This window comes from Dendrobates tinctorius, unplaced genomic scaffold, assembly GCF_039654945.1.
Source record: "Dendrobates tinctorius isolate UK_male_01 unplaced genomic scaffold, ASM3965494v1 ptg000020l, whole genome shotgun sequence".
Taxonomy (NCBI): Eukaryota; Metazoa; Chordata; class Amphibia; order Anura; family Dendrobatidae; genus Dendrobates; species Dendrobates tinctorius.
The window spans coordinates 23,940,229-23,953,242 of record NW_027361688.1 but is presented as its reverse complement, the minus strand read 5'-3'; the positions used below and the strand labels follow the sequence as shown (position 1 = coordinate 23,953,242).

General features: G+C 43.7%; 1 protein-coding gene across 2 annotated transcripts in view; it reads left to right on the top strand.

Annotated features, from left to right (window-relative positions):
• Nucleotides 1-12,630, top strand: part of GALNT10 (polypeptide N-acetylgalactosaminyltransferase 10) — a 155,915-nt gene extending 143,285 nt beyond the window's left edge. For both annotated transcript variants that reach the window (XM_073567900.1, XM_073567901.1), the window contains exons 8-12: nucleotides 1,220-1,327; nucleotides 2,969-3,190; nucleotides 3,413-3,526; nucleotides 3,613-3,762; nucleotides 5,061-12,630. In XM_073567900.1, the coding sequence (XP_073424001.1) occupies nucleotides 1,220-1,327; nucleotides 2,969-3,190; nucleotides 3,413-3,526; nucleotides 3,613-3,762; nucleotides 5,061-5,228 (762 nt within the window). In that variant the 3' untranslated portion in view covers nucleotides 5,229-12,630. The remainder of the gene's footprint in view (nucleotides 1-1,219; nucleotides 1,328-2,968; nucleotides 3,191-3,412; nucleotides 3,527-3,612; nucleotides 3,763-5,060) is intronic.
• The last annotated feature ends 384 nt before the right edge of the window (nucleotides 12,631-13,014 follow it).

Here is a 13,014-nt window from a genome sequence, read left to right as displayed (position 1 = left end):
GAAAATCACCAGTGCTTTACTGTCTCCATAACTGCAGAGTTGAGACCTCCTCTGGTATTAACATCAGCACAAACACTGCGCCCCCACCGGGAGCTTCATGGCTGAGCAGCTGAATGCAGCCTTACATCACCAAGCACAATGCTAAGCATCAGATGGAGTGGTGTAAAGCCGCCATCACTGGACTCTGGAGAAGAGGAAACATATTCTGTGCACTGATGGATCACACTTCTCTACCTGATGTTTCATGGGCGAGTCGCTTTGCCGTTGTGTTTCAAGGGTCGGACTTGGGACTTTTGTTTTGGTAAAGGGAAATGGTAATACTTCAGCACAAGACATTGTGGACAATCATAGCAGCATCCAGCTTTGAGGGAACAGTTTGGGAAAGGCCCCTTTCTGTCACCCATGACTGTGCCCAGTGCACAAGGTCCGTAAAGACAATGTTGGAGGAGTTTGGTGGTAGAACATGACCGGCCGCACTGAGCTCAGACCTCAATCCCATCCAACACCTTTGGGATGATCTAGGAGGAGATTGTGAGCGTGGCCTCTCCCCAACATCAGGGTCTGACCTCACAAATGCTCTTCTGGATGAATGGGCACCATAATTCACATGACATGATGTTCTTTCCCTAAAGTCCTTATTTCTTCCTCAGCCACCAAGGCAACATTTATAACTTGATTCATACGACCCAACGTCCTCTGCATGCAGTGCTTCTGATAAGGACCATATTCCCGAAAAATCAGCTGTCTGTGCCGGTGAACCACTAAGAAGTGCCAAATGGATGAATAACTTGTAAACTGCCCATGAGAAACCCGAAAAAATGAAGAATGCAGAGGATCTTGGGGTGGTAGGAGTAGATTTCTACGGACTTGGTGGCATGATAGCAATGGAAGAATATTGCGTCCTGTGAATTGTGGCGATGGAGTACTGTGCTTGTTGTGCAACGGGAAATCTAGAACTTCCCAGGCATCTCCACTATCTTGTAGAGATCCTTCCCAGGAGAGCGGGGGCCGTTATACCTGCAGAGGGGCCGACTCCATATTAATGGGTGTAGAATAGGAGGTCTTGAGAGATCCTGGAGGTGTAATGTGTAGGGTCCCAATATGGTGACTGTATGGGGTGTACCGCCACTTACAGGTCCCAATAGGCATGTTATGTTTGTCTTGGGTGTACGGCTCCCCGTAGGTTTTCGTGTCATTAACCGTGTTTTCTTCCCCATAGGTTTGGATGTGCGGGGGTCGAATGGAAGATGCACCGTGCTCACGAGTCGGCCATATATACCGAAAATACGTCCCATACAAGGTCCCCGCCGGCGTCAGCTTAGCGAGGGTAAAGCCTGTCTGCTCACACATTTTGCCACTTATTATATAATATATATTGATTGAACCGGATTTTCAGGGCAATGCTGCCGATAATCCTAATTGGGTTCCTGCCCCGATTGTTGTGGACCTGCAGCAGTATTCGCCTCCCTTGGCGCTTACTTGGTTCTCTTCCCTGATCCCCCCAGTCTCTGTACAACCCAGTTTCCTGCAATGTCGTTTCATCCCACGTGACTTCAGCGGCGGTCACAGACGTCATCTCAGGAGGACTCGTACAGACACTGGAAGGGGCGGCATAGTTTTAGGAAGAGAGATCGGCTCCTGGGCGGCTTCTCTCCACTCCGATTTTGCTTTATTGATAGACCTTTTCATATTCAGATGGGCGCACCCGGCAGGAAAAAGCCGTCAAGGGGAACCTTCCCAATGCTGGTTCGAAACGACTTACCCTTTATTATTAGACTGGGGTCTCCCACATAGCGCTCAGACCACCTGTATCGGGCTTCCAAAATGGGGCTGCTAAAGAGGCACTTCCTAAAAGTCGGAGCGGCTTTTGCTACAAATGAATACCACTGCTTCGACTTTCAGGAAGTGGCTTCTTTCCAGCAGCGTTTTTGACAGACACTTCAAAACACTATGCGGGAGCCTTAGTTCTAGAAGCAAGTTATTTCTAGAAAGCAGCTTCTAGGATTCCTTTACCCCCCCCCAGCTCCGACGTAATGGAGTCTGGTTCATGTCCTAATTACAACACTTGACGACATGTAATAATCTTCTGTCTTAAGGAGCGCACTGCTGCTCTGACCCCGACTTCCTGCATTGACAGTGGCGGTGCGCTCTTTTTGATTAGCAGCTCAGGTCTGAACTGAGCGCGCTCCTAGAAGTAGTTTTACCCCTGCAGCATTGGTGAAGAGTCGGGGGGACTAAAGCCGGTCATCGCCAGCAGTTCGGATAACTTTTAGAGGTCGCTAACGCACGGAGCTTGCGAGTGGCGCTCGTTCCTTGCCTTGGCAATGAGCTATAAACTATAGAACGGAAAGTGGATCTTTGAGATCTGTGAGGATTTTTAAGAACTTGATACAACCCCCTTGTTTACTACTCATTGCCTAGGTTACCGGCCACCTCTACAGTCATTTAGCTGCTTGCAAGCTGTTATCTATGGAGCTTGCAAGTGCTGTTTTGGATCCAGCCAGCTTCAGGGGTTCCTAAGTCCATGCTGCGATCAGGAGTGACCACATACGCTACATCGGCAAACCGCAAAGTCTTCGTTCACATGTCGCAGCCTCGGTGCAGTTTTCTTTTGCTTTACGTGTTGCAAAAATATACTGTTTTGGAATTGAAAAAAAAAATGCACCATGGCCGCAACGTGTGAACACAGCATAAGGGGTTCTGATTGATGGAATCGGCTTTTCTGATCAATTTAAAGCTATAGGACCAAGCGGCAGCTGTGAGCCCTCCAGACTTTTGTGCCCTGTGTGAATAGTGATCTCCATCTGTACACGAGCGCCATCTGCTGGACTGACTGTGAACTTCTATTCCAGTGTATTTACAGAGATCTTCTGCAGGAGATGAATACCACGGGGTGCACAATAAATTGCAAATGATTTTACCTTTTTTCCTGTAACGTTTATCTTATTTATTCTCCATCTTCTTGCAGAATTTAAAGAGAGTGGCCGAAGTTTGGATGGACGAATACGCGGAGTTCATCTACCAGAGGCGGCCGGATTACAGGCATCTGTCACCGGGCGATGTGGCTTCACAGAAGGAGTTACGCGCCAAACTAAACTGTCAGAATTTCAAGTGGTTCATGAACAAGGTGGCCTGGGACTTGCCCAAATTCTACCCTCCCGTGGAACCTCCCGCCGCTGCCTGGGGAGAGGTAAAAAAGCGCACACTCTCTCTTCTCCCACTGATGAGACATTATCATGTGTATCGTGGCGGTGTGAACATTGCACTCTGTCAGGATTCACTAACCTGCAGAAACCTTTATAAGCCGTGGTTTAATTGATTTATCTGGAGTTGCCCTTTAATTCTCCTCTTCTGCGTGTAGAAAGTGTATTATGTTTCCCTGTCTGACCACCTGTCGCCCTCTGCTGTCCAGATCCGGAACAAGAAGTTTGGATTGTGCGTAGATACCAAGCACGGGGCTATGGGGTCCGAGGTGCGCCTGGACACCTGCACCAAGGGACGTAAGGAAGCATGGAGCAGCCAGCAGGTACACGCGACACTCATTAACCCTCGCACACGGGGAGTCCGCACCACCGTCATGTGATCAGGACGCTGAAATGTTCTGCCCTGCAGGTCTTCACCTTGGGATGGAGGGAGGACATCCGTCCTGGAGACCCCCTGCACACGAAGAAGGTTTGCTTAGATGCCATATCACACACAAGTCCGGTCACGCTCTTTGATTGCCATGGGATGAAAGGGAACCAACTGTGGAAGTATACACAGGTGAGTGCCTGCGGGTGGTACACTAAAGTCCTATAAAGTGGCGGAATACTGCCTTACTTTATGATCAGTGGGGGTCCGACCTCTGGGACCATCCTCTGGGTCCTCCAAAGACACTGATCATAAGGGGCACCCAGAAGAATATGGACACCTTGGAGACATTTTTTTTTTTACCTAGTTGCATTTACTTATCATTAAAAGTTTTGCAGCGTTTGGCTTTTACAGGCTTTCTTTCTCCCTGCACATTGGTGGCTTCACAATGAGTTAACCAAGAATCCATCAGTGAGAGTTTACGTTTTTTTTCCTGATTTATGACTACTGACGACATCAAAGGTGATCTGAACGTTGATGTGGTCATAAATCATCTGTGCGGAGCTCAGGAAAAGATTGATAAAACGGCTACAAACTCTCCCATCAGAACGAGCTCACTGACAGATTCTTAGATGATTCATTCTGCAGCTAGCAAAAGACAGAGCAACACAGACACTATACATAATTACTATATATGTATGTATATGTGCTTTTAAAAAGTAATTTCTGAGGTAGAAGAGTTTGAGTTTCTAATAAGATTCTTCCAAATGAAAATATAGCACTCAGAGGTAAGTACAGTAATTCTCATAATAGGCATAAACATGCGGCATAAATGAATGCCTAAAGAAGAATAAATAATAAAGGTAAGTATTCCCACAGGAAAAAAATAAATTGTGAGAGGTTCAATACCTGTATCATATAATGAACTCACTCACCAAACATCCGATGCACGTTTCGCCAATGCTTTGTTTCACCCCTGACGAAGCATGGATGAAACGTTTAACCCCAGACGAAGCATTGATGAAACGGTTCACCCCGACGAAGCATTGGGGAAAAGTTTCACCCCTGACGAAGCGTTGGGAAAATTGTTTCACCCCTGATGAAGCGTTGGGGAAACGTTTCACCCCTGACGAAGCATTGGTGAAACGTTTCATCCCTGACGAAGCGTTGGTGAAAAGCTTCACCCCTGACGAAGCGTTCGGGAAACATTTCACCCTTGACTAAGCATTGGGGAAGCACACAAAGAGTTGCTTAAAAAAAACAAAACAGATGACAGAGTTTCAGACTCCCCTTCAGGCCTTGGTACCGCACTTGACTTTAATATCAAATTGAGATAGGTCCATCTGGCCATTATCAGGACACTTGTCCAGGATAAATAAGAGAGGAACAGTACAAGGCAGAAATCTAAGGAAAGCTGTTCCAGTATCGGCATCCTCTACGTACAATATGTGCCAGACCGAAATTTTCTAATGCACTTTTCCTTCACCTAGGAGAAGACCATTTACCATCCGATCAGCAACAGCTGCATGGACTCCAGCGGGTCCGACCACAAAATATTCATGAACATCTGCAACCCCAAATCCCCGTCACAGCAATGGACATTCGAAAACACCAACGTCACAGTCTTAGAAACATTCAACCGAGACCGGGGCCTATAGCAGCGGAGAAGACCGGATTATACATATATAAATAGGAATATATATTTTAAATCTATATTTTTTACTGTCGGGTGAGAACTCATTTTCCTTCTGGCAAGAAGATGTATTATTGTTTTTCCCCATGGGGTGTAGGGGGGTGGGGGAGTGAAAAAAATCACTTAGGAGACCCTGAATGTGTAAGTGGGGGCTGAGTTATTCTTAAATGATGCTGCGTCTGAACACGACGGAGAAAAATGGGTTAAAATATGGCGCCAATTATCATTGCTTTAATTTTAAAGCCGCGGCTTGTAAACAATTACTCTGCTGTGCAGGCATGCTGGGCAATGTAGTGTCCCAAGGGATGTCAAGCTGTTGTTTCCTGACGCCTTAGATTTAGTGATTTTATGTTATTGGCTGCGCTCTACTGTACAGGAAGCGCCTGCGCAGCCTTTAAATGAGCCCCTGTCTAGGAGGTTATTAAGTTTAATGGGCTTCGTCAGCTGCTGTGACTTGCTGGGTTGGTCTACACCCATTCTTGACGTTTGTGTGTGCAGCTGCAATTAATTTTTATTAATAGTTTTCTTAGCTAAATTTACAAACCTTTTTGCTGTTTGCAATAAATTGACCAAAAAAAGAACAATATTTCCAGAAATTCAATGGACTACTGTAGGCTCAGAATTATTCACCCCCTTCATGACGAGCGTCTACTCAGTAGAAACCCTCTGGCTGTTATGACCTGATATTGACATGAAGTATAGCCTGACACCAGCTTCTGCCAGCGATCCTGAGAAATCGTCACCCAGTCCTCCTGGGCGATGGCCTCCAGGTCACTAATACTCTAAGTTTTGGTGCTGCACCCGCCTTCTTCATATCTCATCAAACACTTAGGTTATGGCCAATCCAGAATCTTCCAAACGGTGATTTTTTTTTTTTCTCCTAGAAATACTGCTGGAATCGGAGTTTGCAAGTATAAAAGTACACTGGTTGCACTACATGGAAGTGGCAGAAATAGGACGCTGTTGTTTTACTATGCATCACATTAGCAGCAGGTTATAACAGCCAGAGGTGCTCTACTAAGTACTAGGTGGCTGAATAATTCAGAGCCTGCTGTGGTTAGTAAAAGTTGTAAACCACTTGTTATATTAGTTGTTTACATTGCTCTTGTTCCATTGGTTTATTGCAAATGGCAGAAAGTTAGTACATCTTTCTAAATAACCTAATTTGCACTCGGAGTTGAATAATTTGGATTGTAACGATTTCTGTCCCACCAACCCGAAAGCTAAAAAAAAAATTCAGGTTTCGTTGGCGTTTATTTGCAGAGTAGCTGTCGTTCCAGGTGACTTTTCAAAATAAGGTGTTGTGCGTGTATATATTGGGAGTAATGGGTAGAAAGTTTCTCTCTGTAGCACATATCATACAGTAGCACTAAACAGAGCAGCTGTGAATCCAGCGCTAGGGCGAGATAAAACCGTTACTAGAAAGCAGCAGCACGATCTCACTGTGTCTCTCCGCAGCTTTTCCATATTTGCTCTCTGTACAGATTTAGAGGGATTGTTTCTCACAACGTCTACAGAGTTGAATGGGTTGAAAGCTGCACTTTAGGGGTTCACTTTGCCGGAGTTTGTAGACAGCTGATCCGACAGAGATCCACTTTAAATGCAGCATCATTTGGAATAACCAGCTCGGAAGCTTCCGTGAAGAGCAAATCAGTAAACTTGAACTATTACTATATAGTGCCTTCTTACAGGACAGGAAAAAAGTGGACTGAGCTGGACCGTGGCGATTGTGCAATGTGTTCTCACCTTTTACCTCTCCATACCCACAAGCCATTTGTGTGATTGAGGATTACTGACCGATGAGTGCGGCGTAGTACAGGCATGTCTGACAGTCTGCACAAATGTAGTTACCCCTCTGTCCCCTAGAAAAAGGGGCTTCAACAGCTTTACACCCCATAAAAGCCTCCAGTATTATCCAGTGCAAACGAATTCCATTTTGGAGGCACCTATGGTGGACAGTACATGTTGTGCATCAGATTTTATATATCTATGTTTTAGATTTTTTTTTTCTTAATTTACATTAAAGGGTCTGTCCGGGGATGTGGGGGGTGCATGGTTATGTTTTACAAATGCAAAGAAACTTCTAATGCCTTTTTAATTATAAAATCAGCATCTCCGTTCCAATCTCGGACCCTCTGTTGCCATTCCAGCAGTTCCATTTCCTTGTCTTGTTTCGGCACTCCCTTTACGTTAGCCAGCCCCCTTCATTGGGTACTATCAGGCTCATATCATTAGCTAAGCCATACCTATTACTCTGTCTGAGGGTCACATGTGCTAGAGAAGGGGGCTGGCTTAGCGAATGAACGGAACCTGACGACCAGCCCTCTTCATTGGGTACTAACAGTCTCATATCATTAGCTAACCCATACCCATTACTCTGTCTGAGGGTCACGTGCTAGAGAACCGGGCTGGCTTAGTGAATGGACGGAACCTGACTATCAGCCCCCTTCATTGGATACAAACAGGCTCATATCATTAGCTAAGCCATATCCATTACTCTGTCTGTGGGTAATATGTGCTAGAGAAGGGGGCTGGCTTAGCAAATGAACTGAGCCTGCTGACCAGCCCCCTTAATACCAGTCACCAACACAGAGGTTTTTTTGGGGGGTTTAGGGTGTCATAATGAACACGGAAAGCGAGAAGGGCTTGAAATCTGAACTATATTTATGGTTGAAGTCAACCACGTAACTTCTTTCCCTGGACAACCCCTTTAACTAATAATCAGGTCATTAAAGTTGTTTTTTAGGGGACCAGGAACATGATTTTTTTTCATATGTTACATAATTCCTCATATACATAATTTGTCATTTGTCACATAAGAGCGCACGTCTGGTCTAGATGATATGAGGTAACGGGGTTTTCTGTTCCGTTATCTCCATCTTTGGCTGATGAATTGCTTCTCCAAGCAGATCAGGATTATGGCTGGTCATTTCAGTATGCGTCTGGTGATGCGGCTCACATGCAACAGCAGAAAGTCCATCTGGCGGAAGAGGGGTCAGTGGCTACGAGCTTCAGCTATCAGTAATGGAGGCTGGATAGGAGTTATAGATCTGGACAACTAGGTAAAGTGTTTCATAAGATGCCTCAAACTTTGCAGACAGACTAGGTTTTTGGGAACAGTATGGCCGGTATTCATACGTGCCTGGTAAATGGTTGCTTTAGAGACATGGTAGTTTGTCTGTGGGTTATTTTTGGTTTTGCAGCTCAGTCTTAATGGCTATGGTTACCTTTTAACATGCAAGAAATTTATTTTTGCATATGTTAGTGGTTAGTCTGTATTATTCATTCATTTTTGAGACTTACTGATACACAGATTGTAGACTGATCCGAGTTTCAGATATTTCTTGTGGGAGCGTCTCTCCCAGTAATATAGGCTGGATGTGGGCTCTCTGTGCATCCAGGATGCTGCTGTCTTCTCTTGCTTTCCAGTATCAGCACAGCTCCAGAGCTACACTTGTTTTCTCTGCATATGGTTTAGTTCTTGTCTATAGTCTGTGTCTTCTGCTCTCTTTGACACTTTTTCCCCTCTCCACATCTTGGAGATCTGTGTACAACCTCCTCCCCTTCTTTGATGATATCTCTAAAACCAATTTCACACGTCTGTGAAATGTGATCCAAGTATGAATCCGTCTGATTGACTTAATGGTTATAGTTACCTTTGACATGCAAGATATTATTCTAGCACGTTAGTGGTTCAGTCTGTATTCTTCATTCATTTTGAGACCCCTGATATGCAGTTTGTAGACTGATATGAGTTTCAGATATTTCTCTTGTGGGAGCGTCTCTCCCAGTAATGTAGGCTAGACATGAGCTCAGGGTGCTGCTGTCTTCACTTGCTTTCTTGTATCAGCACAGCACTTGTTTCATCTGCATATGCTTTTTTCCTCAACGGTGTTATCTGCTCTCTGAGACTTTCTCCCCTCTCCACACTGTGGAAATCTGTATGCAACCTCCTCCCGCTTTGATGTTATCTCTAAGATCAATTTCACAGGTCCATGATACGTGATCCTAGTATGGACGGTGGTGAGCGGACTGGACGCAGTTTTCCTGACTTTAAACTCAACAGTTTCTTATATACCTGGGAGGCTGTTGAGTTCTGGTTAAGAGACCTGCCGCCGTTCTGTGCATCACGGTCCCAGAACGAACCACAAAACATCGCTCGGACTGGCCAGTGGCTCTCCCGATTAGAACGTGACAGCTGCGTAGAAATACATGCTGTAACGCTCGGGTCGGAAGAGCCGCCGGCCAACTAGCAAAGGAGGTAGACCTCTGCAATAACAAAGTGGCAGAAAATGTTTAGTGAAGACTATTTAGCAAGTTAGGAAGCAAATGAGCAATTAAAAAATCTACGTAGCGTATAATAATCGTCATTTTAATAATTTTTTTTACCCCCACACAGGAAAATAAGCAACTTTGTAATATATCTTATTATTGGAATCTGCTTTCTTCTCCTGGACTTATTTTTCATTCTCAAAATTCTCAATTCATGCATAACATCTGTTTTAACTGATTTTCCCATTACTGAGATAGGAGATGACAGTTGGTGCACACAAGGTTCTATGGAGCTCTCTCTAGCTCCTCCTTCCTCTTCTCTCCATAGAACTTTATGAGCACCAACTGTCATCTCCTATTCTCAGTATTGAGAAAATCTGTCATCATGAAATATAGACTTTACCCGTGAATTGAGAGTAAAAGATCAATATAAGGAAGCGAAAGAAGAAAGTGTTATCTGATAAACACTGAAAACGAAATTGGGCTCAGCTGCAACATCAGATACAACCTTTGGCAGGAAAAATGAAATCGAACCCCATTTTTCTAATTTTGCACAACCCCTTTAACTCGCCATTGACCTGATAGATCACATTGTTTCTCGAGCTATCGGCCATTGCAGATGATAGATGGGTATTTCTGTAGCTGGGGGGGTTCGGTCAGTACAGCTTACGTTCAGCTTGTGTGGGTGGTCCGCTGCGTCACCGTGTAATCCACGACCTACCTCTGCTTCCAGGACGCAGCAGCACCACCCTATCTTTCTATATGTTGTTTCTATGTATATTCAATATTTCCATATTTTACTACATTTTATACCGATATTATACCGTGTAGCACTCCATGACCAGTAAATAGGATATGTGGCAACTGAATAATTGCATGAGACGCGCTAGATCCGTTGTTTAGAGAGGGATGGGATCCGTACCGATCACACATGGCATATACCCATAAAAAAAGGGATCTTAAAGGGAACCTGACGCACCATGCCCCATTGCACTTCCGTTCTAATTTGCATGTGGCTTAGAACCTGGATTCCTCATCAGATTACTACAGGACTGGGATCATTTTTACTGTATTAGTAAAATCCTTCTGACAGATTCCTTTTTTTAAAGTGATTGTTAACATGACGTTTTCCCAAATAATGTAGCTTCACGTGGCACCGCAATGTGGAAGAATGGTCATTTTTAAGCATTGGCTCTAGGGATCAAGTCAAGTCTAGGTTTTATTTTTTTCTGTCTTTCTATGCCTCTTTTTTAGTTTGTTTTTCACTCTGCAGAGTATAGTACCAAAAAAAATATATATATATGCTACCCGGGAAACAGTCAAAAAGCAGCTGCTGACAGATCTAATTTTATAATCAGCCATGCTGTCCTAGGTCTAGACAGAGGTCTAGTCTGTTGTTTATGTATTTTAAAGCCCCTTTTTATTGATATTTTTTAGTTTATTTTTCACTCTACAGAGTATAGTTACAAAAACAAAGAATATGCTACCTAGAAACCGTTAAAAAGCTGCTGTTGACGGATCTAATTTTATGATAATTAGCCACACTATCCTGGGTTTTATCAGACTACAGATCAAGACAAGACTGGGTTTTTTTTTTTATGTCTTCTTAAGCCCTTTTTTTATTTTGTTTTTCACGCTGCTGAGTATAGACAAAAAAATAAAGAATATGCTACCCTGAAACAGTCAAGAAGCAGCTGCTGACTGATCTAATGTTCTGATAATTAGCCAGACTGCCTGGGTAGTTCACACTATAGATCAAATCAAGCCTGAGGTTTTTTATGTCTTTTTATGCCCCCTTTTTAGTTTGTTTTTTTCACTCTTGAGTACAGATAATAAAGAATATTCTACCTAGAAACAGTCTAAAAAGCAGCTGCTGACGGATCTAATTTTATGATAATTACCCTGACTTGTCCTGGGTAGATCAGGCTAGAGATCAAGTCAAGTCTGAGTTGTTTTTTTTTTAATGTCTTTTTACGCCCCTTTTTTTATTTTGTTTTTCACTCTGCAGAGTATAGATTAAAAAAAAGAATATGCTACCTAGAAACAGTTAACAAGCTGCTGTTGACGGATCTAATTTTATGATAGTTAGCCTGACTTGTCCTGGGTTTATCAGACTAGAGATCAAATCAAGCCTGGGTTTTTTTGTGTTTTTTTTTTTTTAAGCCCTTTTTTATTGTTTTTCACTTTGCAGAGTATAGATTAAAAAAAAATATATATATGCTACCTGGAAACAGTCAACAAGCAGCTGCTGACGGATCTAATTTTATAATTAGCCAGGCTGTCCTGGGGCAGATCAGACTAGGCAGCGTATTGAGAATGAACGTATATGAGACCCATCAACAGAAGTCAACTTTCTCGAAAGGGCTAATGATGGATCTCACAAGGAAGAGCATTGTTGGCCTACTTTTCCCATTGATGGAACCTGTTAAAAGTCAGAACTTGGTGGAAATGTTGAGATGATGATCCTGGCCCATGAGTGCATGAGATCTTGCCACCATTGGGGAAGGGGGTGTCAGAGGAGAGGCCGATATCTCCCCAACCATCGGCAGTGCCCATATGTCCTACTATGGCCACCGATGAGACCTTGCTGCGTCTTTACCTAGAAATGTATGTATGAAATGCTCCTATACCGGTGTCATCTGTTATTATGGACGATGCATTGTATGATGCCAAAAATCCCGCGCACTGAGTGTTGAGGGCTGTCCCCATGACTGACGGCTCTCGGCCACGAAATCTAACAGGTTTCCGTCCAATAGTGTGAATTGTCCCAAATCGTCTCGACTTTGGCTACCATTGTAATTCTAGTTTGGGTTTCTCCTGGCCCGGCGGTGGAGCCCGCTAGTGGCCCATTAAAGGGGGGAGGGAGGTAAAAACGTTCCCATAATTGCTCTAATTCTAGGACATTTTTATCGGTGAGGGGAAGGGGGGGGGGGCGATTCTAGCACTTTAACCCTTAGTGGCTTGGATAATCCTTGATTGATTTTTCTGACATAATTGCATTGCTAGGTTTTTAAAAAAAAAATTAAAAGGCAGAAAGAAAACTTATTTTGTAATGTATTTAAATTAAATAAATTTTTCAAAGATTTCTTTCTTAACGTGTGTCGTGTTATTGTGGGTGAATTGGGTTTTTATTTTAAAATTTTTGTAGAATTAAAAGCTTCCAAATACATTAAAGTGAATCTCTCACCTAATCTGAGCTGCATAACGTAGAGACGGAGACCCTGATTCCAGCGATGTGTCACTTATTGGGCAGCTTGCTGTAGTTGTGATAAAATCACAGTTTTATCAGTAGATTATCACTATAGAGGACTAGTAAACCTGCTGCCAGGTAATCCTCCATAGTCATGAGCTCTATAACCTCGCCCCCACCACTGATTGGCAGCTTTCTGCTGCATGCTGTACACCGAAAGCTGCCAATCGGTGGTGGTGGGGTTATACAGAGCTCAGCATTTAGAGAACTGCTAGATCTGGAGAATATG